Here is a 26,187-nt window from a genome sequence, read left to right on the forward strand (position 1 = left end):
TTCTGGCACCGGTCGTTATTTTCTGCGGGTGAGATGGAGCCGATCCCAGCTGACTTTGGGTGAGAGGCGAGGTACACCCTGGACCGGTCACCGGCCAATCGCAGCGCACATATAGAAAAACTACCATTCACACTCGAGTCTTCAATGAACCTTCAGAATGTAGGAGGAAGCCAGAATACCTGGAAAAATGTTGACACAAGCATGCGACCTCTACACAGGAAGGCCGGAGCCCGGTTTCAAACTCCCGACCGCGCAACTGTGAGGCGGATAAGCGAACCACTTATTTATCGATTGATCGTTTATTTATTTGAAATATGAAAACAACATCTTCGGAAATGTTCATAATGGTTCATTACTAACTGAATAAAATTGTATCTTAATATATAGATAGACGGCAGTTGTCCAGTCCTTAACCATACATTGATATGACTGTTGATTTTTTTTGGGGGGGGGGGATTATTTATTCTAAATCACGTAAGAGAATAGTGACATAACTTTACCAAAGTCAGTGCAAAGCATCCCTGAGCAGCCTGGAGGTGGAAAAAGTGACTGATTGGACCTAATACCAAAGCGATGACATCACTGGCCTCGACGAGGAAGCTGCGTCGTGATTGGACCAGGGAGTGGGCCAATCACAGGCGACGCAGTTGGGAAGCGTTTAAAACACATTCTAAAAAGTGTCGGAAAGTTGCTTGCACACTGAATTCAGCACCTGGTCCAAACGGGACGGCTCCGAATAAACTAAAATACTAGCGGATTTGTCGGGGACTTTCCCGTGTGCTTCCCTCGCCTTGGACTCCCAACTGTGACCCGGTCGTCCATTTTTAAAGCTCTCCCCTCCTCTCATTGTATATAGACTCACCGGCACCATGTCACAACATTTCAGGAGTGGACCGGCGTTTGGACTTTCTGCCGAGGTCAAGAGTAAGGTCAGTTGCTGCGATTAAAACGAAGTCTACTCTACCAAATGTATTTGGACACCGAGGGTTGGGGAAGCGGGTTTCCTCGACCGGTCCGTTTCTTCTTTGACCCAAAGGTGCTTTAGTTGACTTTGTGCTACAGAGTACGGAATCTGTCAAAAGTCGGGATACGTTTGCTCGGGCTATTCAATAAGTAGTTGTCAAAACTTTCTGTGGCTGCTGCATATTTTATATTTCCAGGTACATGGTAAGTAGTTGCAGGTTTCAGGAAACCGTTCTGTCGGAACAGTCCTGCCTTTTGTTTGCAACCCCCCCCCCCCATCGTGAGAACCATGATTGTGATGAAGTTGAAAGTATCCCAAAAAAAAAAAAACTCAACACAACACATGTGAATTTATTACAACAAACATGAACTAAAACGCCATTTGACAAGAAATGATGTGCCTGCTTCATGATCAATAAAATAGCTCGCAGCATTTAAAAACATATCTTGGAAACAATAACTGAAACCAGGCCTAAACCCAAATAAATTAATTGGATCACAGATAAAACAAGGCACATTTGCTACACCAATCATAACTCTGGAAAAAATACAATCATCGTAGTTTGTGAACAATGTATGAAAACTTTTGCATACGGTAACAACCGCAAAAGAGCAGGAATATTGCAGCGCAGATCTCCTAATTTGGATCCAAACCAAATGATCCATCTTCATTTAAGGTGCTTAGCTGAAGGGAAATCGCCGCATATGACATGAAGGGGCAATATAATTAAAGTATCATCGAAGAGTAATGGGCATGCATGAGTTTTCAGATGAGAAACTTTAAATCTGATCCTTTTATTTATTGACCATCGTATTTGCTTGCAAAGTCGTGCGCTTGAAGTCATTGCTAAGGCAGTTGCTAGTTTGACAAATAGACGTTCCCTGTCCAAAATTATCCTTACACTTTTTCAACAGAGGGATAGCTAACGTTCTAAATGTTGATTAGAAATTCCCGAGATTATACTAGAAGTTACCAGGATTCTTTTGACAAAAGATGGGGTATGGCATGTGAATAAGTTTTCCAACTTAAAAGGCAATAAAAACCGCAAATATTTTTCAGCGCAGATACCAATTCAACAAATAACAGTTCACTCGAAATCTGGCCAGGGTGTGAATCCTTTCAGACTCTTCCACATGCAATTTAGTCATCACAATTCTTGTATTATCCGTGAAGGGAAATGTCAACAAAATATCCAAACCTTTCTTTTTGTGTAATTTACTAAAATAGGTACTTAGAACTTACATTGCGGATGGGCTTAAAAATATAAACACTCAAATTGTTCAATATTGCAATAAGATTTAAAAAAGAAAAATTGGATGAGCATTTGGAAGCCTTCCATCAACACCAAACCTACAACAGAAAAGTTTGTGTACATTATAAAGAATATTCCAAGCATTTAGTGTCATCAGCTTCCAATAAGCAGGATTTGATGATACAGCAGGTTGCTTTGTTTCCCCTCTCAGTTGGCTATTGTACGTTGTGATGAATCAGAGCAGCTCAAATTCAGTGTGCAGAAGGTCAGACTGTAGTTATTCCCACAACCATCCCCTCATCGTTGTCCTCATGTGCACATCGTAAGCTCCATATTGTTTTCTTTGTTGGAATTCAGATACAGGATCATGGCTACTTTGCCGCCATGTCAGAGTTATTTGTTGTGTTGACTGAATGCTCCTCCGACAGCCAGATGGTACGTTCCGGCGTGGTGATGTCAGGGAGGAGCGCGCATATTTATGACAGGTACATCAGTCGTAAACAAATGGCCTTTTAAGGAGTGACCAGGGCCCTCGCTTGGAGCTTGAGCAAGTGTGCTTAGTCATTGCGGTATCCACGGAAGACAAGAATGACCAAACACCGTCCTGACACAACACGGCGGGGGCGCGAGCTTGTCCGGTCGAGGCAAAGTAGCGCCGGCGGCTCGCACACGGATCCGTCAAAGAAATCCAGCCGAGCCTCGGAACTTGCGCGTCGTTCGATCCCGAATGTTGTCGCGCTCTAGAACAATTGATGGAAATAGAATTAACAGTTCCCATGCTGAAACTTTTCAACTTTAACTAAGTTGTAGGTGAGGTTTAGCATAGTTACTTGTCATATTGGTAATAAAAGAAGGAACTGTTGTTAATAATACAACAGTTCAACGTGCTGTGCAACGTAGCCTTTGATGAGGACTAAGTTCTGTCATTGTTTTCACCAATATCTCTTTCGTATATTATCGCAGAAACCATTATGAAAGACTTGCGCAAAAAAGTGAACAGAGATGGAAAAATTGCACACACAAAATGGAAATCAGGTGCTACAAAGTCGCTTTGTGCAATATTACACTGTTTTCATTCACATTCGCAGTTCTTGTCTATTGGACTGCTTGCTCGCTTGCTCGCTTACCGCTGGGGGATAGAGACTGAGCCCTACCGTGAAAACCAAAAACCCTCAAGTAATTCATGCCCATCCAAAAAGTCTTATTGCCACAAGTTGTTGGCAAAGAACAACTTTTTTTCCTACTAAAACTCCGTAAGTCCTTTGCGCCAAGAAGCCAAAAGATGGCAGCAAAGCACTACTTTCCTTTAAATGAAGCTCGTCACCTCACGTCAGCATAGTTCTTTGGCATCCAGAGGCGACAAGGTTGGGCCAAAGTCATACTTTTGTTGCTTTGGCCTGTGCGCAAAAGCAGGGGAGAGTTGAATTTTTTAGCGAATAACTGACGATGGTTTCCTCCCCCAAAAATCTGTCAATAGGTGAATTTGAGAACGCCAAACCACTTTAATGTTCAGGTGCGTTTGATTGGTCTTTCATGTTACAGCCCGCTCACCCGGACATCAATTGATTCTTGATTCATCACATCTTGAAGGCATTCAGGCACAATGTGCATCGGTGCTGTTCATTCTTTCTGAACTAGTTTGCGATCAGAAGAAGAATGACATGATGTCATCCGCAAGAAATTAAACTATTTCGTGAAGACGTCTGCTGTGGCAGTTCCTCCGGGTGACATTTTTCGACTCGATACTAACTAGCGTCATTCAAAACATTCTGAGATTCTCCCATTTAAACGATTACTCTTTTAACTTGAGTCAGAGCTCTCGATGATGGTAAAATCAGATTTGTTGTTGTTTGGCTTTGAAGGAAGTATGTGCTTAATGAGCATGTTTATAAAGCAAAGTAGTAGGAATTTGTCCATAATTGATAGAAAACAGACCTAGTTTTGTAAGGTTGCTTGGAAAGCCCATCCGCCTACACATTTTCTAGAGCAATTGTCCTCAGGGTCACGGTTGAACTGGAGTCTATCCCAGATGACTTTGGGTACACCCTGGACTAGCTAGCAGCCAATCGCACAGGTAGACAAACACCCATTCACACTCACATTCACGCATATGGAGAATTAAGAGTCTTCAAAGAACCTAACGGGAATTGTTTTGGAATGCGGGAGGAAACCAGAGTACCTGGAGAAAAGCCGTGCAATCACGGGGCGAACACGCAAACTCCACACGGGAAGGCCAGAGCCAAGATTCAAACCCCAGAACTGCGAGGCAGACATGCTGACCACTCGGCCACCGTGCCTGCCCTCCTTGAAATGTGTTGTCTTCGTGAAAGTTTGGGACAGAGATGAAACTATGAAAATTTGACATCACGATTAAACTGACCAGAACTATCACAAGATATCAGTATTGCTGAAAAGTAAATCGAAACAAAACCCAAAAAAGACAGATCATGCACTGAAATTGAATTGAACGCCCAGAAACTGCCGCCGGCTTCTCCGGGCCCGAGCTCATCTAAGATGGACCGACGCCAAGTGGAAAAGTGTTCCGTGGTCCGACGAGTCCGCAAATTAAAATTGTGTTTGGAAATGGTGGACGTCGTGTCCTCCGGCCCAAAGAGGAAAAGAACCGTCCGGACCGTTGTGGACGGAAAGTCCAAACGCCAGCATCTGTGATGGTGTGGGGCTGTGTTAGTGCCAATGACATGGGGAACTTACACGTCTGCGAAGGCACCATTAATGCTTCAGGTTTTGGAGAAACATACAAATCACACTTTGAAAGTGCAAAATAACAATGAAAGTTTAATTCAGTGTTGTTGTTTTTCCCCCACATCATTTGCTTTCTCCATATGTGCGACAATACACGTTTGAACTTCTTGATGCGACTGCCGTTTGGTTTCCTAGACAATCGCTGTTCCTGCTGTGCACCTCTTTGGCCTCTGAGGGGCAGTGTCGTAGACGCAAATGAGATGTAGACTTGCAGTAACAAAGAAAATTGAAGTCATGATTGAATGTTGTTGCTATAATTTATTTTTCACTGAGATAATACATGCCAGAGAGTATTATTATATTGCCTGTTTGTGTGTGGTTATACAGCGTTTGTCTAAAAGTATAATTTATTTTGAGAGAGAGCGCCGCGAGTCCAATGCCAATTTTCGTGAGCTCGTCAACGGTGTTTTTCATTCATTGTGTGTTAGTTTAGAGCTAGCGATTTTTGCAAACAAAAACGGAGAAACAATGTCTGTGATGTATTTGACCATTCAATAAGTGTCATTTTTTTTGTGATGCGAGTTTAGTTTTACAGTGAACTTCAACTGGCGTGTCAAACATTCACTCTTAATCCTTGCTACTATGTTAGCCCCTTAGCAACCTGTTGCTCACCTGGGCTCTGCATGCTGTCCGGTTGCTGCTGGATAAAAGTGACCCATGTTCAGTTATTTGCTGCTTTAAAAAAAATAAAAAAATAAAAAATAACTCCCACCCTAGTCGCTGTTTTTGTGTTCAGGCCAGGGTCAGGGGTTTTTGATCTGGGCGATATCACCGTCAGCACCTCTACTGCTTACCGCGCATAGTTTCTGCGCCTATGCGCACTAGGCAATTGGCCGAAGTGGAGAAAGCAATGAAGTCCATAACCCTCCACCGAGATGATGATCTCTGCGGAATCAGGCGTCCGATAGACGGCCAAGTCCGGGGAGCTGCGCAGATATTCGTGGAAGTGCCAACCAAAGCCGTAAAGGAGCCATTGCTGGAGGGGGACACTGCGGAATGACTGGGAGAAAGGTGATCCAATACAGTGTGGCACAGGGCGACAGCTCGCTGGCTAGCTCGCTAGAAGAGCGCTAGCTGATCCCACCTAACGAGGATTTTTGGCACCGACGGGCGCAAAACCGACCCAAGTTGTACCTTTGGCCACATGATACGGCGAGGGATCCTGGTTAAAGAATATATTATTAATTATTATTATATTTAATAGATACTTTTCAAATTGGATTTTTGATTTGTTGGACTTTGACATGTTTTTCCTAATAGTCCAAGGAAGTAGACCGTATTTGCAAGTTGAATACATGAGTCGTCTCGCCACGCTGCACTATTTGCATATCTGTTGTTGACCAATACTGGCCACTCATGCCAGATTAGCATCTGCCCCATTTGCACACTGACTGAGGAGTATCTGCAACATTTGCACAATCAACATTGTCCCAGATCTTCGCGCTACTCGTCACTTTACACCGCATCCGCTCCTTGACGTCTCGGCGCCCTTTGCACGGTGGTCATTGCACCGGACTATTGCGAGATTAGTCATTCGAACTGCTCTAAGTGCGTGTATTTGCACAATTTTCAAAAAGAAATTTGTACCGGCATTACCAGATAAGTAGCAACCCTTTATTGCTCAGTGACTGTTTTTCTCAAGGTCTTTCTGTCTCCAAAGTGTTCTCTGCCAATTGAGGCCGCTCTAGTACGTCTGTTGTCGTACTAGAGCGGCTCCAACTACCGGAGACAAATTCCTTGTGTGTTTTTTGCAAATAAAGATGATTCTGATTCTGATGAGGTCCATGTTGTAGGTTCTTCATGTGATATGGTATTTATCTTTTTTTCTGTTTTATTGACCCACTTAATCTGAAGTCAAATCAGTTCGGACTCCACAAGGAAGTAAAACCATCCAACTCGGGCACCTCGGCTGGAAGCAGGACCCGTCCGTCCGCGTCGGCTTGTCTTTATCAGGCTGAATGCCGTTCACTGTAAAAGGGAATATTCTCGAAAGGCCAGACTGAGAGAGAGAGAGAGAGAGGGGGAGTGAGAAATATGAGCTTGGCCAGTCCGTGAGGGAGAGTAGGTTAGTCAGTGGGAATGGGGAGGGGGAGGGTGGCGGAGCGTCTGGGAAAGCGGTTTCTCCCAAGTTTGGTGTGATCAAGTGGAAGCTCCGCCATCCGCATCCCTCCGGCTTGGAAATGTTGCTTGTGTTGGCTGCTGATCTTAGACCGTCAATCCTTATCTGTGACATAGATAAAAAGGGAAAAGGGGACAAAAGTAAACAAGGGTCCACAGACCTTTTCACGCTCGTCTTCCGCTCATGTCGACATACATTAATGAGAGTGCGTTTATAAGGTTCGTCATTTGCTGTGCGTGTATTTTAAAGAGAGGATTGTTGTCTTGTCTCCAAGTACAATAACATCTGTTGTTCTGTCTTCATTGTTTGTTTAATGTAAACTCTGTTACATTCCAGTTCATTTATATCACTGCAGTTATTCCAAGGACACCCAAAGGACATGGAATTCGTTATGGAGCGTTATGCTCCAAAAATACTTGAAACTGTTGTGAATAAATACATTTGAATGGTAAAGAGACCCATGGCTCCACTTTTTAAAGGCTCTACAATGGTTTTAACACCCTTGAAAAATGTCATTATTACAAAATTATTTCAGTACAGAAGTCACGGTGGCCGACTGGTTAGCACGATTACCTCGTAGTTCAGAGGTTGTGGTTTTGTATCCGCGCTCCGGCCTTCCTTTGTGGAATTTGCATGTTCACCCTGTGCCTGCGTGGGTTTTCTCGGATTCTCCCACATTCCCAAAGCGTGCAACTAGTGAAGCCTCGAAATTGTCCTTGGGTGTGAACGTGCGTATGAGTGCTTTTTGTATGTGACCTGCGATTGGCTGGCGACCGGCGACCAGTTCAGGTGTACTCCGCCTCTTGCCCGAAATCAGCTACAATAGTTCTCCCGCACACCCACGACCCTAATGATGTTAAGCGTTATAGAAAATGGATGGACGGATGGATTTCAATGGCTACATGAATAAATCTGCTTGGTACTTGGAATTTAGGTGAAGTTTAATTATGTCCAATCAGATGACCTTTAACCACTAATCTGTCCTTAGTTGGCAGGGAAGTATGACCCTCACATGGAGGAAGCGCTAAGGCTATGGATTCAGGACGTGACCAGCAAGAAGATTGGAGAAAACTTCATGGAGAGTTTGAAAGATGGAGTTGTGCTGTGCGAGTAAGTGAGCTTTCTACTTGCACAAACATGAATAGGATTCATTAAGCACATCTCCATAATCCAATTAAATGCAATACAGTAGAAGAGCTGTTTCAAAAGTTCTGCCTTACAATGATGTACTAATGCCGTCCATCCATTTTCTTCCGCTTATCCGAGGTCTGGTCGCGGGGGCAGTAGCTTTAGCAGGGACGCCCGGACTTCCCTCTCCCCAGCCACTTCCTCTAGCTCTTCCGAGGGGATCCCGAGGCGTTCCCGGGCAAGCCGAGAGACGTGGTCTCTCCAGCGTTTCCTGGGGCATCCCCGGGGTCTCCTCCCGGTGGGACGTGCCCGGAACACCTCACCTCCGGAGGCGTCCAGGAGCCGTCCTAAACGGATGCCGAGCCACCTCATCTGGCTCTTCTCAATGCGGAGGAGCAGCCCGGACACCCTGCGGAGTAAACTCATTTCGGCCGCTCGTGTCCGGGATCTCGTTCTTTCGGTCACGACCCACAGCTCTTGACCATAGGTGAGGGTAGGAGCGTAGATCGACCGGTAAATCGAGAGCTTCCCCTTTCGGTTTAGCTCCTTCTTCACCACAACGGACCGATACAAAGTCCGCATCACGGCAGACGCCGCACCGGTCCGCCTGTCGATCTCCCGTTCCGTTCTTCCCTCACTCGTGAACGTGACCCCAAGATATTGGAACTCCTCCGCTTGGGGAAGGATCTCATCCCCGACCTGGAGAGGGCACGTCACCCTTTTCTGACTGAGGACCATGGTCTCAGATTTAGAGGTGCGATTCTCATCCCAGCCGCTTCACACGCTGCTGTGAACCGCTCCAGTGAGATTTGGAGATCACGGCTCGACGAAGCCAACAGAACCACGTCGTCTGTAAAAAGCAGAGATGCAATACTGAGGCCACCGAACCGGACCCCCTCTACGCCTCGGCTGCGCCTAGAAATTCAGTCCGTAAAAGTTATGAACAGAATCGGTGACAAAGGGCAGCCTCGGCGGAGTCCATCCCTCACCGGAAACACGTCCGACTTACTGCCGACAATGCGGACCGAACTCTGACACCGGTCGTACAGGGACCGAACAGCTCGTATCAGGGGGTTCTCTACCCCATGCTCCCGAAGCATCCCCCTCAGGACTCCACGAGGGACACGGTCGAACGCCTTCTCCAAGTCCACAAAACACATGTAGACTGGTTGGGCCAACTCTAATGCACCCTCGAGGACCCTGGCGAGGGTGAAGAGCTGCTCCACTGTTCCACACCCAGGACGAAAACCACACTGCTCCTCCTGAATCTGAGATTCGACTTCCCGACGGACCCTCCTCTCCAGCACCCCTGAATAGACCTTACCAGAGAGGCTGAGGAGTGTGATTCCCCCTGTGGCCACCCTGAAGCCACCCCAGTCTGGCAATCCAGAGGCACTGTCCCCGATGTCCACGTGATGTCGCAGAGGCGTGTCAACCAGGACAGCCCCACAACATCCAGAGCCTTTAGGAACTCCGGGCGAATCTCATCCACCCCCGGGGCCTTTAACCTCCTGGGTGACCTCAACCCCAGAGATAGGACAGCCCGGCTCAGAGACCCCAGACTCTGCAGCTTCCCTGCCAGAGAGGTGACATTCCACGTCCCTAGAGCCAGTAGATCGCCAAGGTCCCCTCCTTCGGCCACCGCCCGGCTCGCACTGCACCCGACCCCTATGCCCCTTCCCACACGTGGTGAGCCCACGGGAAAGGGGACCCACGGTTACCCTTTCGGGCTGTGCCCGCCGGGCGCACGCCTTCGAGCCCCACCTCCATGTACTAGCGCTCATTTTTAATTGACACTGTCAGAGTGGTATTTTAGCGAACAATATGTTTATTGTGTGTGTGGTGTACAGCGTTGTAGAACTGTAAAGCATCATACTTGGAGCTGTTTGTAATATTTGCTCTTTCTATTTAAATGCACCTTGCAGTATGACACAGTTAGGGAATGATTGTTTAATTTCAATCGTACGGGAACCATACTGGAATTTCACGATAGTGGGAAAAATACAACATAAATATTTAAAAGCTTCCAAAACATTGGAAACCATTGCACACAAGGAAATTCAAAGTACTGTATTCTACGATGAAGGATTATTTTGCCTGTCCTTTACGAAGACAGAAGAACCTACCTGCAACACAGAGAAAAATAGGTTAGTTGCAAATTACAACCACAATCGTGAACCGCGTCAGTCAAAACGGAATATTATCATCCAGTATTTGTAAAGACTGAGTGCTTGATCCTGTTCTCAAACAGAAGTATGTGGCTGTGGTGTCTGTGATTTGAATTGAAGATTTTGTTCTGCTTCTTTGTAGACTCATTAATGTTCTCCAGCCAGGCTCTGTGAAAAAGATCAACCACTCCAGTCAAAACTGGCACCAGGTAATGTCAGACCGAGTTGTCATGTGTTCTCTCGTCTATGGCGTGGGAACCGAGATGTCAGTCTAGTAAATTAACATTATCATACAGGGCAGCGCATATTGGATGCCGTACCAAGTTCAGCTTGTTTCCTCATGCTGGCATTTTCGGAGCATGTCCTGCACGAAAGCTTCCTTCAACTTACAAACACACACGTTAGTTGAGTTGAAGACCAAATTGTCCATTAGTGTGGCGGTTTGTAAACATGTCCCCTGCGATTGCGTGGCAACCAGTACCAAGGGTTTCCCCGCTCTGCACCCAAAGTCGGCTCGGATACCCTCCAGCTCACCCACAAACCTGAATAATGAGGTGGTAGGAAATTGATGGAGGCTTTATAGTCGTGCTACAATCATGCCTAGATCTCAGAAAAATACACTCTCACTGTTCATTGCCGTAAGCCGAATATTTAGTAACTAAGACAAATACCAATCCACTCGATTATGAATGGGGTGGCAAATGAATGTGTTTATTGTCATAGTAACATATAGGCAGCACGGTGCACTCATAGAAGAAGTAGTGTTACATGCTGCTGCTTTTCGTGCAGGTGGCACCGGTTTGATTCACAGGCAGCACCCCAATACCCAGCCGCTGGTCGTCCTAAGATGCCAAACAAATCAAGCCACGACTCGCTGTGTCGACCCTTAAAGGGACAGGCCAACGAGAAAATATGATATTGAAGTGGTTAGCGCATCCTTCTCGTAGTCAGGAGAAGGTTCAAATCTCCGTTGGAGCATCTGTGTGTGAAGTTTGCATGTTCTCCCCATGCTCGTGTAAGTTTCCCGTGGAACTCCTTATTCCGCTCCCACCAGCAGGTGTTCCCCGCCTCTCACGCAATGGCCGCTGGCATAGACTCTCGTTACGCGTGACCCGAAAGCGGAATAGAAAATGAATGCATGCGTGGATGGATGAGATCATACCTTATATACGTTGGACACTTTACATGGGAATGTCATTTCCATTTACATTGGTTTATGTGTGAATACTGTAGTATTTTAATCAAGATATTTCACTGAATGACATGCGGGAAAAAAAACATGACTATTGAATAGAATAAATATTCCCTATAATGGCCAGTAATTACATGAATTAAACGTTACAACTTCGGTTTTCCCCAGACGATTGAATTCATTATGAATATGTAAAGCATAGGTGTGTTTCTCAAGTAATTCTATTCTGCTGTCTTCCTCAGTTGGAAAACATTGGAAATTTTGTCCGTGCAATCACCGAGTATGGCCTGAGACCTCATGACATCTTTGAGGCCAACGACTTGTTTGAGAATGTCAACCATACTCAGGTCCAGTCCACTCTCATCGCTCTGGCCGGAATGGTGAGGATAAACATTACAAATACCGTACTCTTTTGGATTTTGTTGCCGTTTTATTCTTCCTAAAAGAAACCCATCGTAAGACGGCGACTTACCTGTGTGGATTCTCGGTCTTCCAGGTGATAGTAATCCGCAAAAGTTAGATCAATGCAACTGGAACTTTCCGCTTTGTTAATGATGTTTCAACTTTAATCCAAAAGGCTTTCTCAGTTCATTTGTAGGTGTGGAGTTTTGCTATTTCTGCCTCTGATGGGGGTGGTGTTGTTGCCCTTCATTAGGGCCACGCTTTCCATTTAATGAGACAATCTTTGGGGGGAGGGGAATGTTAGGACGTCATTATAAGCAGATATAGTCGATGCCTCAAACCTCGTCCTCTGTTTAAAATTTTTTTTTAAAAATAAATAAATAAATAAAATACTGACTGTCGACCTGAAGAACTGCTCGCCAATGTTTTTGGCTTTTGTAAAGGCTCCCCGGTCTCTTGGTCTAAACATCGCTAAATTTGCTTATCTGGACTTTGTCCTTAGTGAACCTGATTTTGTCGGAGGGTATTGGTGTGTTTGAAATTCATCGGTGTGTTCCAGTATGTTTGGAGAAAATCCTTCAGAGAACCTCTCGAGGGCAGAGCAGAGAAGATCTCTACCACTGACAGCGGAAGACAGAAGGAGCAGACTCATCAGGAAGCTTTTACTAACTGTGGGTATTCTTTTTCAAAACTGCCAGGAGAAGAAGGGACACTATACCCGAGAGCCTGAAGATAGGAACAGAAGGCGGAAAGTGGTAGTCCTTTACGTGGCCGGTTTGTCAGAGAAACTGACATGGCATACTTGCGTATCTTAGTGTCGTGAAGAGTGCAATGACTTGTACATTGGAGAGACCAAGCAGCCCTTTACACAAGCGCATGGTACAACATCAGCCAGGTCCAGAATCGGTAGTTCATTTGCATCTCAAAAAGAGGGGACAACCGTGTCCAAATTCTTGATAGGTAGAACCGCTGGATTGAAAGAAGCCATTCATGTCAAACTACAAAAGCTGTCTCTAAACAGAGGAGGTTTGAGGCGTCGCCTATTATCTGCTCATGCAATGTCATTGCGAAGACTGTCTCAGTCCACGGGAAGAGGAGTACGAGCGGTTTTGCCGCTGGTTGGTATGCCGGACGGTCTTACACCAGGCATGTCTGGCAAAAACGCCAACACACTGTTGTGACCATCCCCAGGGGGCGCGCCCGTCAGAGGCATACTTAGGGAGACGCCGCACAACAATGTAGAACTGAAGAAGCCTTTTGGATTGAAGGTGAAACGTCTTCAGCAAACCAAGAAAAATTGCCTCAATTCAAACTTCGTGGAAGACCGCCACTTGCAATTTTGGGGTATGACACTGTATTAGACTCAAAATGTTTTTGCGCAGCAGCCCTGCAGTCATCCCTTTATGATGATTATTAATTATGTTCTGTTTTTGTGGAGTCACTTTGAAAAAAGTAGAAACTAAACTGTCCCTTGACATGAAGTGCAGCTCTTCTATAATATTCCATACCTACATTAAATCAAGACTATGGTACAATAACTGAAATAAAAAATACACAACCTAATACAGTAAACACAAACTTTTTTACAAAATTTTATGACTCCTGTCATTTTTCCTCAGGCCAAGTCGAAAGGGTTTCACTCCAAGTATGACATTGGAGTGAAGTATGCTGAGAAGCAGCAGCGTCGCTTCGCTCCAGAGAAGCTCAGGGAGGGACGCAACATCATCGGCTTACAGGTCAGCGGCGGCGGCAACGGCATCCTCCCACCTTTGGACAGAATGCTCACATTCGCCCTTCATACTACTTACACAGGAGTTAATCTGACCTATCACCTAAAGTAGCGGTCCCCAACCTTCTGTATACCATGGACTGGTTTCACAGAAAGCAAACAAATGATTTCATTTACAGCTCACAATTATGCAGAATGTAGTTGTTGTAAGTAGCCGAAGCCGTGCGCTTGTTTCCCTTCAACGATCCCATCCTGGGGTCATCTTTTTTTCTTTCTGAAAACTCCAAAGGCTTGTCTTTTGATGCCAGGTGCTTGGGCTCCATGTACCGAAACAGCTTTGATGGCTTCACTGCCTCATTTGCGTGCCTGTCGTGACAAACTACGCAGAGCGATTTGGATGCATGCGAGTCAAGTAGCAATAAAGCCGTACTGCCGTATTTTTTTTCTTAAATACAGCATTATTTTTCTTGGAGGTTTTAAGCGCTTCTTCTGTCTCATTATTTGGCCTATTCCCCGCTTTTGAAACAACAAAATATTGTTTTGTTCCGTCTCTCTGTGCCTGCCCAATAGGCTACCAAATGGCCTGCGGCCCTGTGGTTGGGGACCCCCGATTTAGACAATGCATGTCAAACATCTTTAAACATGTTTGTTGTTGGTTTTCAGTATAACAATAATTTGGATGAGAGTCTGTTTAATAATAATAATTCAAATACACAGCAAACTCAAATTTAACACAGATTTGTGGAAAGAGGGAAATTAAACTTTGAGACAATAGTCACAACAACCTGTTTTACATCATCTCTTAGATGGGCACCAATAAGCTCGCCAGTCAAAAAGGTATGACTTCTTATGGCACAAGACGCCATCTCTATGACTCGAGGATGGGCATGGACAACCCAATGGACCAGTCGACCATCAGTCTACAGATGGGGACCAACAAAGGAGCCAACCAGGTGAGGAGAGTAGAAATAATGGAAATAAAAGTACGGTTGAACCTTGGTTTTCGAATGCCCTCGTTTTAGTTCGATACAATTTATTTTGCCGGAATTTTGTCACCATCTTCGTACAGCCGCTCTGTTGGTCCAGTTGAAAATGGACAATGGACTGTACCAAACTTGACCGCGCGACTCTGACACTCGTTTTCCTGGAATCTGGCCCCTCATAGAGAACCTCCTGCGCATGCGCAACGTTTCCTTTCATCAGCCCCATCATACGCAATCGATATTTTGAAAGTTTTTATGTGCTTTTTTTATGGAGCAACTGTTCAGTAAGCCGCCATGGGACCAAAGAAAGTTCCAAGTGATTTAATAACGATGACGAGAAACACCATAGAATTCAAGAAAGAACTCCTAGGAAAGTATGAAAACGGCGGATTCCCCTTTCAAACAACAACAACCTCGCCTTCTGCCTTTCCTCTCTTTGCTATCTTTCATATGCCATAAAGAGTCTTCAAGAAAGGTAAAAGTGATGTTTAAAGTTCGTTTCTCCGTTGCATTAGTCATATTTTTTGGGATTAATCACGAAACCCGAGGAGCAACAATACGGACTTTGCTAAAACTTTAAATAACATTCTAAAAATCTCAACTGTTATAAGTCTAAAAATGAGTTGACCATTGTTAATATTAGGCTTTACACGATCAGGATTTTTTTGGGGCCGATCACCGATCAGAAAGTTTAATAAAAAAACATTTAAAAAAAACGATAACCGATCACAAGATGGAGCACTTACATGACTTGTTCATTTATTGTATATACTTGTGTACTGTATCCATCCATTCATCCATTTTGCGGGCGTGCTGGATGGAGCCCATCCCAGCTCAAAATTATTCTCGAGCATTTTCGACAAAAGTTACAGCATCGATGACCACTAGGGGGCGTTCAAGGATTGGCCACTGACATAAGTTTAGGTCAGATCAACATTACAACATGACAGAAATAATGGGTGCCAACTTAACTGTAATTAAATGACTTTCATAGATACAGTTAATGACATGCTTACTCTAACTTTCTCACTATATGGACTGGTGTTGTCCAGAGTTTGCGTCCGTTTGGCTTTTCCTCCCCCCCCCCCCCCCCGACGCTTCGTTGCTTGAACGCGGCATGCTCCTCGTGTATATTCTTCAGGTGCTCGATCAAATTTGATGTGTTGAAGCATTTAGATGACGTTCCCCACGACGTACTTCAGTTGCGCACAACATAAATATTGACGTTTATTTCTATAGCACCCCGAAACATATTTAGCCATAGTAATATTAGTTTTTGCAATTTCTCTCTCCAGTCTGGTATGACGGCACCAGGAACAAGGAGGCACATCTTTGACAAGAAGCTGGATCTGGAGAACTGTGACACCACCACTATATCGCTGCAGATGGGCACCAACAAAGTGGCCTCCCAGCAGGGCATGACCACCTACGGCCTCCCCCGCCAGGTCTATGACAACAAGTACTGCGCCAACCCGACCGAGGCCTGCAACAACGGGAGTGAGGCTGAGTTTGATGGCTACAACCAGTACTCTGACTAAGAAACCCACAGGCAGCCTCAAAGCCCCCCTCCCACGTCGTCTTTGCTAAATTTTAGACAACCAATCATGACTTTGTGATGAGCAACTCCCTCTCCCAGACTGTTATTTAAACACCAATTTGATGTCTTTTTCTCAACATTTTTACTCTTGGGAAATGTTTCTTTCCATGAGTAAAACGATAGTGTTTACTTAACATAACAACTTTCATGTTGTGGCCAACTTTATTCCATCCTAAATGTATTTAGTCACTGCTATAGACCCAGACACTCAAGAGGTTGATATTTAATATCTGTGCTATTTATACATCATTTTAAAGAACATTATATTCCTACTTTGTAATCAGACACCCAGACAACACAGAATTTGACAGTTTCTGCTATGGACAAGTTACCATGTTGGTGCTACTGACCTTTTGGAGTGCGATCTATGTCCACATTGAATCTTCACAGGCCCAAGGAATCCCCCCCCCCCACTTCTGCCCATGACTGACAAGAACGGAAGATGCAGGACTAATAGATTTACAGTATATGGACATTTTCTTGTGAGCACCTACATTGATTTATATCGTCATCCGCCCATCAAATTACCAATGATTCCAGGTAAAGGCTATCCCAGTTTGCAGAGAATGTTACCTCAAACTTTGGCTGCTACGTATAATGAAAACTATAGAGAGGGCCAAGACATGGAATATGGTTATATGGCATGGCAACAAGAGTATATTGGACAGCGTTGAAAATTGAAATAAGGTCACGTAATCCGACTCCATATAACGTTTTTGTTTGTGAATTCCTCCCAGCTTGATGCTGTTGCTCCAATTGCTCTTTATCTGCCTTTGCTTACGTGTGCAGAAAACAAATTGATAATGTTAAGTATGCACGCTAATCTTTGTTTTTTTTGTTAGTTTTTTTTTTTAAGATAGCATATCGTATTGCTGTACCTCACCAAATGTCTTGAATGTAAATGTTGCTATTAGTGCCACAGGCTGCTGCTGGATACGTATATGTTAAGAAACCACAAATATGTGCACAATCTATGGGCAGCAGTCCCACCAGTGTTGGAGTACATATTTTAGATTTGTATTGTTGAGATTTACAGTCACTGTGCTAAAAATTGGTAGCCTTGCAGCTTGGAGTAGGACACCATCTAGTGTTTTGAAAGTTTCACACAAGACAAAAAGCGTGTGCCGAGTTGTCAGTCAAATCTTTGAACATTCCTTTAATTGAATAAAATGAATGCGAGCAATGAAGATTAGCATTTTTACAGTGAATTTATGAATCTGTGTAATCTAAAATATATAAAAATGTTGAGTCAATGGTAAAATGTCACCTTTCATGAGTAGGCTGTGTTTCAACAATATTGTCTTTCTTATATACTGGCTTTCACTAAACATGACATTTGTGCAATAAAAATCACTTGAAAACAAAAATTCTGATTTGCTGTAATGATCTTAAAATGCATGCAAAATATAAATGGGAAAGATGTGATTCGAAAAAGAATTCAAATCTCGAACTGGTGCGGTACACAGACAATACCAGATCTGCACACCGATCATTTTATATATATATATATATATATATATAAATCATTCCCCCCGCCCCCCTTCACTCATCACTTGCCTGTCTGTACACACTTGACCTTAAGACATTGGCATGTATTACACAGTAGCGTTTGTATCAATGATAGGATTAAAATCAACACTGAAAAAGATCACATACTAATGAGAACTAATACCAGTGGTGAGTATATAACGTATAAGAACAGTGACGGAAATATCATGTTTCATGGCTATTTGGTCCTAAGAGAGAACAAATCCCAACACATACTTGCATAATGCTGGGTTTAATACATGGATGTAGTAAATATTAAGGGTTTAGAAGTCTAAATGAGGTTCAATGAAACAACACATTACATATTTCAAGAAAATATTTCATAGTGCTAACCATAGATATACAGGATACTGTATACATAGGCGCATTGTTGCGTTATGTCAGTCTGTCTGCCATATTTGATGTGGAAGTTCTGCCCTGTAAACGAATGCAATTACGCAAATGGACTACAGAGTGCTTGAAGTTAATGCCTCCCGTTTACCCGTCCACACGCGCACAAATGTATTTGGGAAACGGATAGATTAGACACCCCAAAAAAACGTACGTAACTTTTTATCTGATGAGTATGAATGTTTACTCCACTACCTCATCAGAAAGAACTTGAACTTTGGAGCCGGAGTTCGATACCCACTGGGGACAAATGTCAAAAGTAAAAATAGCAACTGGTTGTTGGACAGATTGTCGTCTGCTTTCTGGCTACTGTCCTTGAGCAAGACCCCATCAGACAATTTGTCTGCTTTCATGGAGGACGAAAGGAAATCGGTCAGTACAGTATTCACACTGGAGAGGCTGAAATCAGAGGTTTGGGATTTTAGAAAATACTTTGAAAATGTTTCTATTCATTGACATTTTGTGTGCAATCATTCTGCTGGCAAGCATGGTATTTGTGTTCAAGTGTGGCCATTAGGCATTTATTTATCTGCGCTTATGCTTTACTGTCATTGAGCTTCAGTCACTAATAAATGTGTACAAGCATTCTTACTCTGTTGAGCTTATACTAGGGCTGTGGGGGGAAATCAGAAAAACTCAGCTAAGTCGCTTTAACACAGTCATGTTGGAAGAGGAAAGGGCCACTTCCAAACTGTTACCACAAAGTTGGAAGCATGGAATTGTACAAAATCCCTTGGTACGCCGAAGCATTCGCTTCCTTTCACTGCCGAACCCAGACCCATCCATCAGACTGCCAGATGGAGAAGCATCATTCGTCACTCCGGAGAACGCGTCTCCCTTCCTCTTGAGCGCTGTACACCGCTGCATCCGACGCTTTGCTTTGCACTTGGTGATGCGTGGCTTGGATGCAGCTGATCGGCCATGGAAACCCATTCCACGAAGCTCTCTGCGCACTGTTCTTGATTCCACGTGCAAATGGGTTTATTAAAGCCCGGATAAAAAAATAAAAAAAAACTAACCGTAACCCTACATCAGACAAACAAATCGGCGCCTGACAGGGAAAAGCTGAAAGTCACTTCTTTAGTGAGATGCAGCCTACAAGCTAATTTGATACATGCTAATAGTTGGAGAGGGGTTGCTCATTGTTTGTGCACACTAATGTTAACCTCATATACTGTCGATTCATTCTTTGGGTTTTCAGCTTCTTATGGCAAGCTACCGGGTGACTATTAAATTAGCAGCTAATTTAAGTTTCTATTTTGCACTTACTGTGGATATGCATGTCCTTAAAAGACATAGCCCCTGAAAATGGCCAAATACAATGAAAGGTCCTTGTTCAGTCTCACCTGTGAAAGGTAATCCCATGAGCGCTGACTTTGAATGTCAAACGATTGCTCCATCTCCAAGCAAAAACCATTTTGCCACATCCGATATGGTGGCACAGTTGACATAGGAATCAGCGCTCAATGTGGCGTTTAGGTAAATACTGTGTATCGACGGTGCTAACAAAACAAGAACTTGTTGTTGTACCAGTTGATTGGAGAGGAAATGATCACTGATTGGCTGCTTCGCATGCATCGATCCAGTCACTGTAAACATCCACTGGTTCTGACAGATCTGTTGAAAAACACCTAAGGAAATTTGCAAATACCAGGGAGACAACAATAAATCCAACCCCAAGTACGGTTCAGCTTAAGGACCTTCTGTGGAAAGTTTGCACGTTCTCCCCTTGCTTGCTTTTGTCCGAGTCCTCCAGCTTCCTCCCACCTTCTAAAAACATGCATTTTAGTTTCATTGACGATACCATAAATTGTTCTTCGGTGCGATTATAAGTGTGAATGGCTGTTTTGACTGGCGATCAGACCAGCGTGCGCGTCACTTTTGTCCCAATGGCAATTATTTGTAAAAGCGGTGTGTTTACTTGCAGCAAAAGGCATACCAAACTTAGCTTCATGTTCATGTAGAACTGTCAAAAGAATCTTCCCCATTTTTCTGCAACTACAGTGAAGCCCTGCATATTCGCAATTTGGTCCCAATGAACTACGATGAAGTGTGTTGAAGAGTTTCATTGATACAAAAGTATTGCTATGACACAATATTGTAGCATCTTGGTGCAAAGGAATTATGTTGAAGGGTGTTAAGGAGTTTCATTTCGACCAAAGTATTGCTTCGCAGCCATCTTGTGGCATCTATAGGCAATTGTAAATCTTTTAAGGGGGGCATCAACTACTCACAGATTTTCGCTATTCACGGGCTCAGTCCCTATTCACAGTGAATAACAGGAGTTCACTGTGCTGTACTTTGGTATAAGTACTACAAAATGACCCAAAGGAAGTTCTTGACATACATTTGACCTGGAAGTCTGGAAAACAGCATTTCAAAATAAAAGATACAGGTTATAGGAGTCTGGAACTCCTCCAAGCAAACGCTGCATGATATAATTCCTGTGTTCCGTGTTCGCTCCCTGGAAAGAAATAGTATTTGTGGACACGTGCTTTACGTTGTGCTTTCGAGGCATTCTGAGCAGAACTCACATTTTCACATCGCACGACTTTTCGTGGTTACAAAACGGGCACGTGAACTGGGTGTCCAAGTTGCCGGTCATTTTTTTCTTGGGGGGGGGCTTTCTCTTGGATTTTCTGCGCCCCATTTTTGTTGTCCTACAGTTGAGAAAGCAAACCGAAAATGAGGCACAACATTTCACATTCACTACCTTTCCAAACAAAAACAAACCTCAATGTTTACTCCAGTCAGAAAAGGTATTGTGTTGAAGTTTGCTTGTAGTTTTGAGGCGCTAACTTCATCTATCGCTATAAAACCCAGAGAGATAGGTAAATACGTCAACTTCACAGTTAAGATTACTGAAAGCTGGTCAAAAATTCAGTTAAGCTTCATGTTAATTTAGAAGACAATAATGTACACTAACAGAAAATAAGTAGACTGGTTTGGGACCATTACAAATGTATTTGTGAATTTTTTTGAGTTCAAAGTGGCTAATGTGTAAACATATACTGTGACCAAGCAAGATTGTATGACTTCTGACCCAACTCATGTTTATAGGCTGTTTTTCAATGCTTTTTATCACGTAAAGCACATTGAGTTACCTTGTGTTTGAGATGCGCTATATAAATAAAGGTGCGTTGCGTTGCATTGCTAATGTCTCGTCTTGAGTTGCTTGAAATTGAGCAGGAACTGAATTTGACTTGCTTGAAATTTGAAGGTGAAGACTTGAGCCCAACTTATGACTGGCACAGATGCGACTAATTCTCACCTCTGGATCCAAAATGCGCATTTCGTCACCGACCGATAAACTCGTTCGAGGTCGGATAACATCGCGAGACGAACACTATGACGACGGTACTGTATTTACTGTACCATATGGTACTATACATACATAGTTACATATTACTTAACTAGTCCCTTGGGAATTGATGCCTGCATGTTATTTGTTGACCTTAAAAGAAAAAGAAAACACGGTCCGAAACCCGAATCATGCATTTAACGTCATAAAATTGCTAGCCTTTAGCGAGCTAACTGACCAACAACGGCTAGCAACTGCAAATATGGAAGCATCACTACAATGGTGATTTTTTTTTTTTTTTTTTTTTTTAGGTTTGGCTTGTCCTTTCTTTAGTGCATTATAAATAAAGGCTGTACTAATTCAATTCAATTAACCAATACATTTTCGAAGGTGCATGATACGGAGTTGTAATACGGGAGACAATACAATGGCGTTACGTTAACCTCCGTGCTATGTAACACTTCCCCCTGTTATGCTGGCATGATAATGACTTTTTTTTTTTTAGAAAAGCGCAGAATAGAGAAATGCATACATGGGTTTATTAAGCCACTAAGAGAGACAAGTAAAGCTCCCGTTATGCGAGAGCTAGTTAGCGACATTGTTTACCAAATGCGATGAGAAAAAAAACGTACCTTCGAATATGTTTTTTCCCGTTCAAAGATGTTGTTCGGTGGTCTGATATTTTTTTGGTAACCTGACTATTTCGTAAAAGCCGCCACAACAACAACAAATTCTTTGAACTTGGTTTTACGAAATGTTTCCCCGAGCGCTAGGTTTCCGCAGTGACGTCATCGCGTCGACCTCAAATCCTGAGGATGGTGAGTGTTGATTAAAACTGTTCATTTATGTTCCTCATTTAATATTTGTATTTTACAACCCCTTGGATGCTTTTTATACTGTTCTATGAATTAATGACTGTGCTGTCTGTTTTTGTTACTAATTTGAATATGAGATATGAGATCAAATTTGGGGGGAACCTGACAATGCGTGAGTACAATATTGAACTCCAAAATGAGAAAATCTGCTAAAATTGATTAATGTATGTTCTTGATTTCTTTTATATTTTATTGAAAATCCCCCTGGCTCCTCTTTTGTACTATTTTATACACTCATATATATATTTGTTTGTAAATTTAATATGTTCAATAAAGATGGAAACATTGTGAATGTTGAATATTGCACACACGAAAAACGTCTCAAACACAAACGTGAAACACACAATTAAATTCCACACTGTTCCTCTCTTGAATGTTACCATGTGTACCAAGAAAAATACTGAAAATCAAAAATCTAATCAGGCATATTCCGACGAAGAACCTTATACGCTTCAAAGAGGCAATGGTTCAAATGTCCTATCGATAACAATAATTGAGACGAAAAAGCGTAACAACACATGACACATCAGTCACTTAAAAGGTGCAAAATATAATGTGTTTTCATATCAAATATATAATTCAAGTACATGCCATATATGTATTTCCTCGTAACTAAGGGCATCTCTCGTAAACGGTGATAAATGAAGTGATGCAGAAGGCTGCATCCAAAAAGGCAAAATCCACATTGTCGCTCGGCAAACGTAAAGGCGTGAGGGCGCCGTTGAAACCTTTTCCAAGAGTACTATTGGTCAGCGTCGATGCTCGGGGGCGGGGTTGTGACGACACAGGAAGTCAAAGGCAGCAGTGGGATCATTCGGAAGTGCAGTATTGAACTCGAAATAACGCTGGACAGACAATAAGGTATGTCCCGACTTTTCCGCGCTATAAATCTTCGTCATCATTATAATGCGTACTGTGCTTATGACACAAATCAAGTGATCTGGTGCTGATCATTTCTCCTAAACGAAGTGATCGAAACGATGTCACTGTGCAGGTTCAATGTTCGCCGATCAAACCTTTTCTTGCGTCGAAAATGTGTTTCGTAGTCTGTCGTAGATCAACTTCAGGCGTTCTTCCTTATCTGCGAGCAGCAGGCTGCGAGATAAACACTTTCTGAAATATTGCAACTGTTTTTCAGCTCGGAGCATCACGACTTTGACGTCAAACGAATGACTACGTCTGCGTGCATTTGTCCAGGGGACATTTTACGAACTGTATGGAATTGTAATCCTGTCATATGACTAAATTTGATTTCTGGACAGAAAAACATACAATGTTTCATATTTTCCCCATCTCGGCCTTGTGCTTTCATCCCTTGCGGAAGAATAAAGTTGGTATGTCTTTGTGCGGGTTGTAGTGTCACCATGGCAACAGATGGGGATCCCTCCAACTCGGTGAAAGTGTTGCACCTCCTGGTCCTCTCCTTCTCCTGGGGCATGCAGGTCTGGGTCTCCTTCATTGCAGGTGAGAGGCAGACAATTTGATTCGCAGAAGTTGACAAGCTGAGCGCACCCGCCTTCTCCTGATATTTTACTTCTGGTGTCTGCAGGTTTTGCTTTGGTGCGGCAGGTGACTCGGCACACCTTCGGTCGGGTGCAGAGTAAACTCTTCCCGGTTTATTTCTGCTGTCTGTTGGGAAGCCATTTTGTCAGTTTGGCCGTTTATGCCGCGCATCACCTGAGAGAGCTGCCGGACACGCACGAAACGGCGCAGGTCAAGCCTAGCAGCAGCACTCCGCTTTTAAAAGCAACGAAATCTGCGCCGCACACAAAGAGAACACGCGCACACTTACTACTTGTAGCTGTTCTTTTGTCGACATCCTGTCCCGTTCTGCTTCTTTTTTCTTTCCTGCTTTGTCTACCACGGAATCTCCTTAGCCTTTTACATCAACCGACCGCAACGTCACCATTGGAGAGTCTCATCCAAATTGTTGCTTTATAAAATAACAATGCCCGGTTTTTATAAACGAAAATCTTTCTTTCCAAAATGAGATGAACGCAAAAGTAATAATAATAATTAAAAAAAAAAAAAAAAAATCAATTCCCACTATCTGTTGTTTAACATGTTTTTACAGGATACAATGAATATGTAAATGTTTCTAAAATTTGCACTGCTGAGTAATTTTTCTCAGAATAATGAAAATGGATTTAAATGCATTAGAACATGGCTCTTCATATATTTTTTTTACGATTGCAGGCGTAGTTGTGGTCTAGATTGGCAGTGTTGAGTATTTAGTTCCTTAATTCAGCTACGTCGGCGGCAGCGGTGTGCAACGGGTGGGTGGGGGGTTGCAATGGGGCATCCACAACTTTGCCCCACACCCCGCTGATACTCGGTTTTCGGGGCTTACAAACTAATTCCGGCCCCGGGCGGCGCCACTTGATAACCGCAGTCATATTTCTTTCTTTCTTTCTTTTTTCCAAAATGGTTACCGCTACGACAGTATCAATCAATACTCTATGTAAAGAAGTTATATTTGCTCCAGCTCTCGTATTGGCGCTCACGTGTCAGTGGTCGCCGATCCGATCGCTATATGTTACGACGCTGGCACATGTTCGTGATGTTGTCTTGGATTCTGTTCTTTTGCAGATGGCTCTGTATTTTGTGGCGTTGCTGATGGCGGGTCTAAACGCTCAGCGGTTTGGTCCGGCAGCGACTGAGATTATGTTCCTGATGAGGGAGGTGGAGAAGGAGCACGGTCTCGGCAACCGGGTTGGACTGGGCGCCGAAAAGGAAGGTTATGCCAAGCTCCAAGAGCAAGACCCCAAGTATAGAGCCTACAAGAGCAAGTTTGGCCGCTGCCACGGGTTGTCCAACCTCTGCAACCTGATAGGAGTCATCTGCACCACAACTAATTTGATCTACACCGCTCTAAATCTATCTACAATTTAGACATGCTGAGGTGTCAAGCTTTCATTGGGTGGTTTGATTTGTCGTTTTTGTGACCAGTCTTTTCTTTTACCCTTTGTCAATGACCCCAACCCTAACCCTTTGTAATCGTGCAATCTGACAAGAGCTTAACATGTTTTATCATCGTTGCAATGACTGTTAATGTGCCCAACCCAGGCAGTACGGTGGAATAGGTCCATGTGGTTATCCCATCTGTTCCTAGTTCTGAGGGTCTGGGTTTGAATCTCGGCTCGTTCCTTCCTCTGTGGAGTTTGCATCATCTCCTTGTGCTTGCATGGTTTCTCTCCGGGTACATACCAAAAAGACGAATATTCTAAGTTCGTCGGGGACACTAAATTGTCTATAGGCGTGAGTGTAAAACGTTCTTTGGGATTGGCTGCTGACCACAGTCCAAGGGTGTACTCGGCCTCCCGCCCAAAGTCAGCTTGACGTTGAAAAGCGTTCTAGGAAATGGATGGATGGATGGATGGATGTCCTCGAGACATGCCTGGGCCACGTCTCCAGAAGGGGGCGAGGGCTGAACACGTTTAACAATTACTAGACCAAAGCAGCAGAAAATGATTGACCTTGTTTGAAAACAGCTGCGTTTCCACTTTAAGTGACGTTTGGAGAGATCAGGTCGAAAATCAGGAACCGTACTTTGAATCGACATTCGACTTAAGCGCACAGTTTGATAGTTTGGATTTGATTTCGCCAGCTAGAAGGCATAACAGTATGTAATTTGCATTCACGAGGAATTGTTCAAATGCTGTGATCTTCAGTGATTCATGAGCTTTGTGTATCATAGGTTTGTACGGTTTTTGCTTCTAACAAATAAAACGGCACTGTGTGCTCAAACTATGCATTTGATTAGTTGTTTCATTTTG

At 43.6% G+C, this 26,187-nt stretch overlaps 3 protein-coding genes across 6 annotated transcripts; 2 read left to right on the forward strand and 1 right to left on the reverse strand.

Annotated features, from left to right (window-relative positions):
• Positions 1-680: 680 nt before the first annotated feature.
• cnn1b (calponin 1, basic, smooth muscle, b) lies at positions 681-17,653 on the forward strand. Its single transcript, XM_061700028.1, has 7 exons — positions 681-929; positions 8,087-8,208; positions 10,537-10,603; positions 11,829-11,966; positions 13,608-13,724; positions 14,524-14,670; positions 15,996-17,653. The coding sequence occupies exons 1-7, from the start codon at positions 870-872 to the stop codon at positions 16,236-16,238; spliced, it is 894 nt and encodes a 297-aa protein (XP_061556012.1). The 5' UTR covers positions 681-869; the 3' UTR covers positions 16,239-17,653.
• Positions 17,348-22,334, reverse strand: elof1 (elongation factor 1). The gene is made up of 4 exons (XM_061700033.1): positions 22,169-22,334; positions 20,770-20,895; positions 20,629-20,699; positions 17,348-19,852 (listed from the first exon to the last, which is right to left on the reverse strand). Exons 2-4 carry the CDS (start codon positions 20,883-20,885, stop codon positions 19,788-19,790), a joined length of 252 nt encoding a protein of 83 aa, XP_061556017.1. The 5' UTR covers positions 20,886-20,895; positions 22,169-22,334; the 3' UTR covers positions 17,348-19,787.
• Positions 21,568-26,163, forward strand: tmem205 (transmembrane protein 205). Of its 4 annotated transcripts, none has more exons than XM_061700031.1 (5): positions 21,568-23,272; positions 23,550-23,625; positions 23,769-23,875; positions 23,961-24,124; positions 25,001-26,163. In XM_061700031.1, exons 3-5 carry the CDS (start codon positions 23,776-23,778, stop codon positions 25,301-25,303), a joined length of 567 nt encoding a protein of 188 aa, XP_061556015.1. In that variant the 5' UTR covers positions 21,568-23,272; positions 23,550-23,625; positions 23,769-23,775; the 3' UTR covers positions 25,304-26,163. The 4 variants fall into 4 exon arrangements, with proteins under 4 accessions (XP_061556015.1, XP_061556014.1, XP_061556013.1 ...); XM_061700030.1 differs by lacking the exon at positions 23,550-23,625 and having other exon boundaries at positions 21,571-21,818; positions 22,310-23,272; XM_061700029.1 differs by lacking the exon at positions 23,550-23,625 and having other exon boundaries at positions 21,571-23,272.
• Positions 26,164-26,187: the final 24 nt, after the last annotated feature.

The sequence above is a fragment of the Phycodurus eques genome, chromosome 16 (genome assembly GCF_024500275.1).
Source record: "Phycodurus eques isolate BA_2022a chromosome 16, UOR_Pequ_1.1, whole genome shotgun sequence".
NCBI lineage: Eukaryota > Metazoa > Chordata > Actinopteri > Syngnathiformes > Syngnathidae > Phycodurus > Phycodurus eques.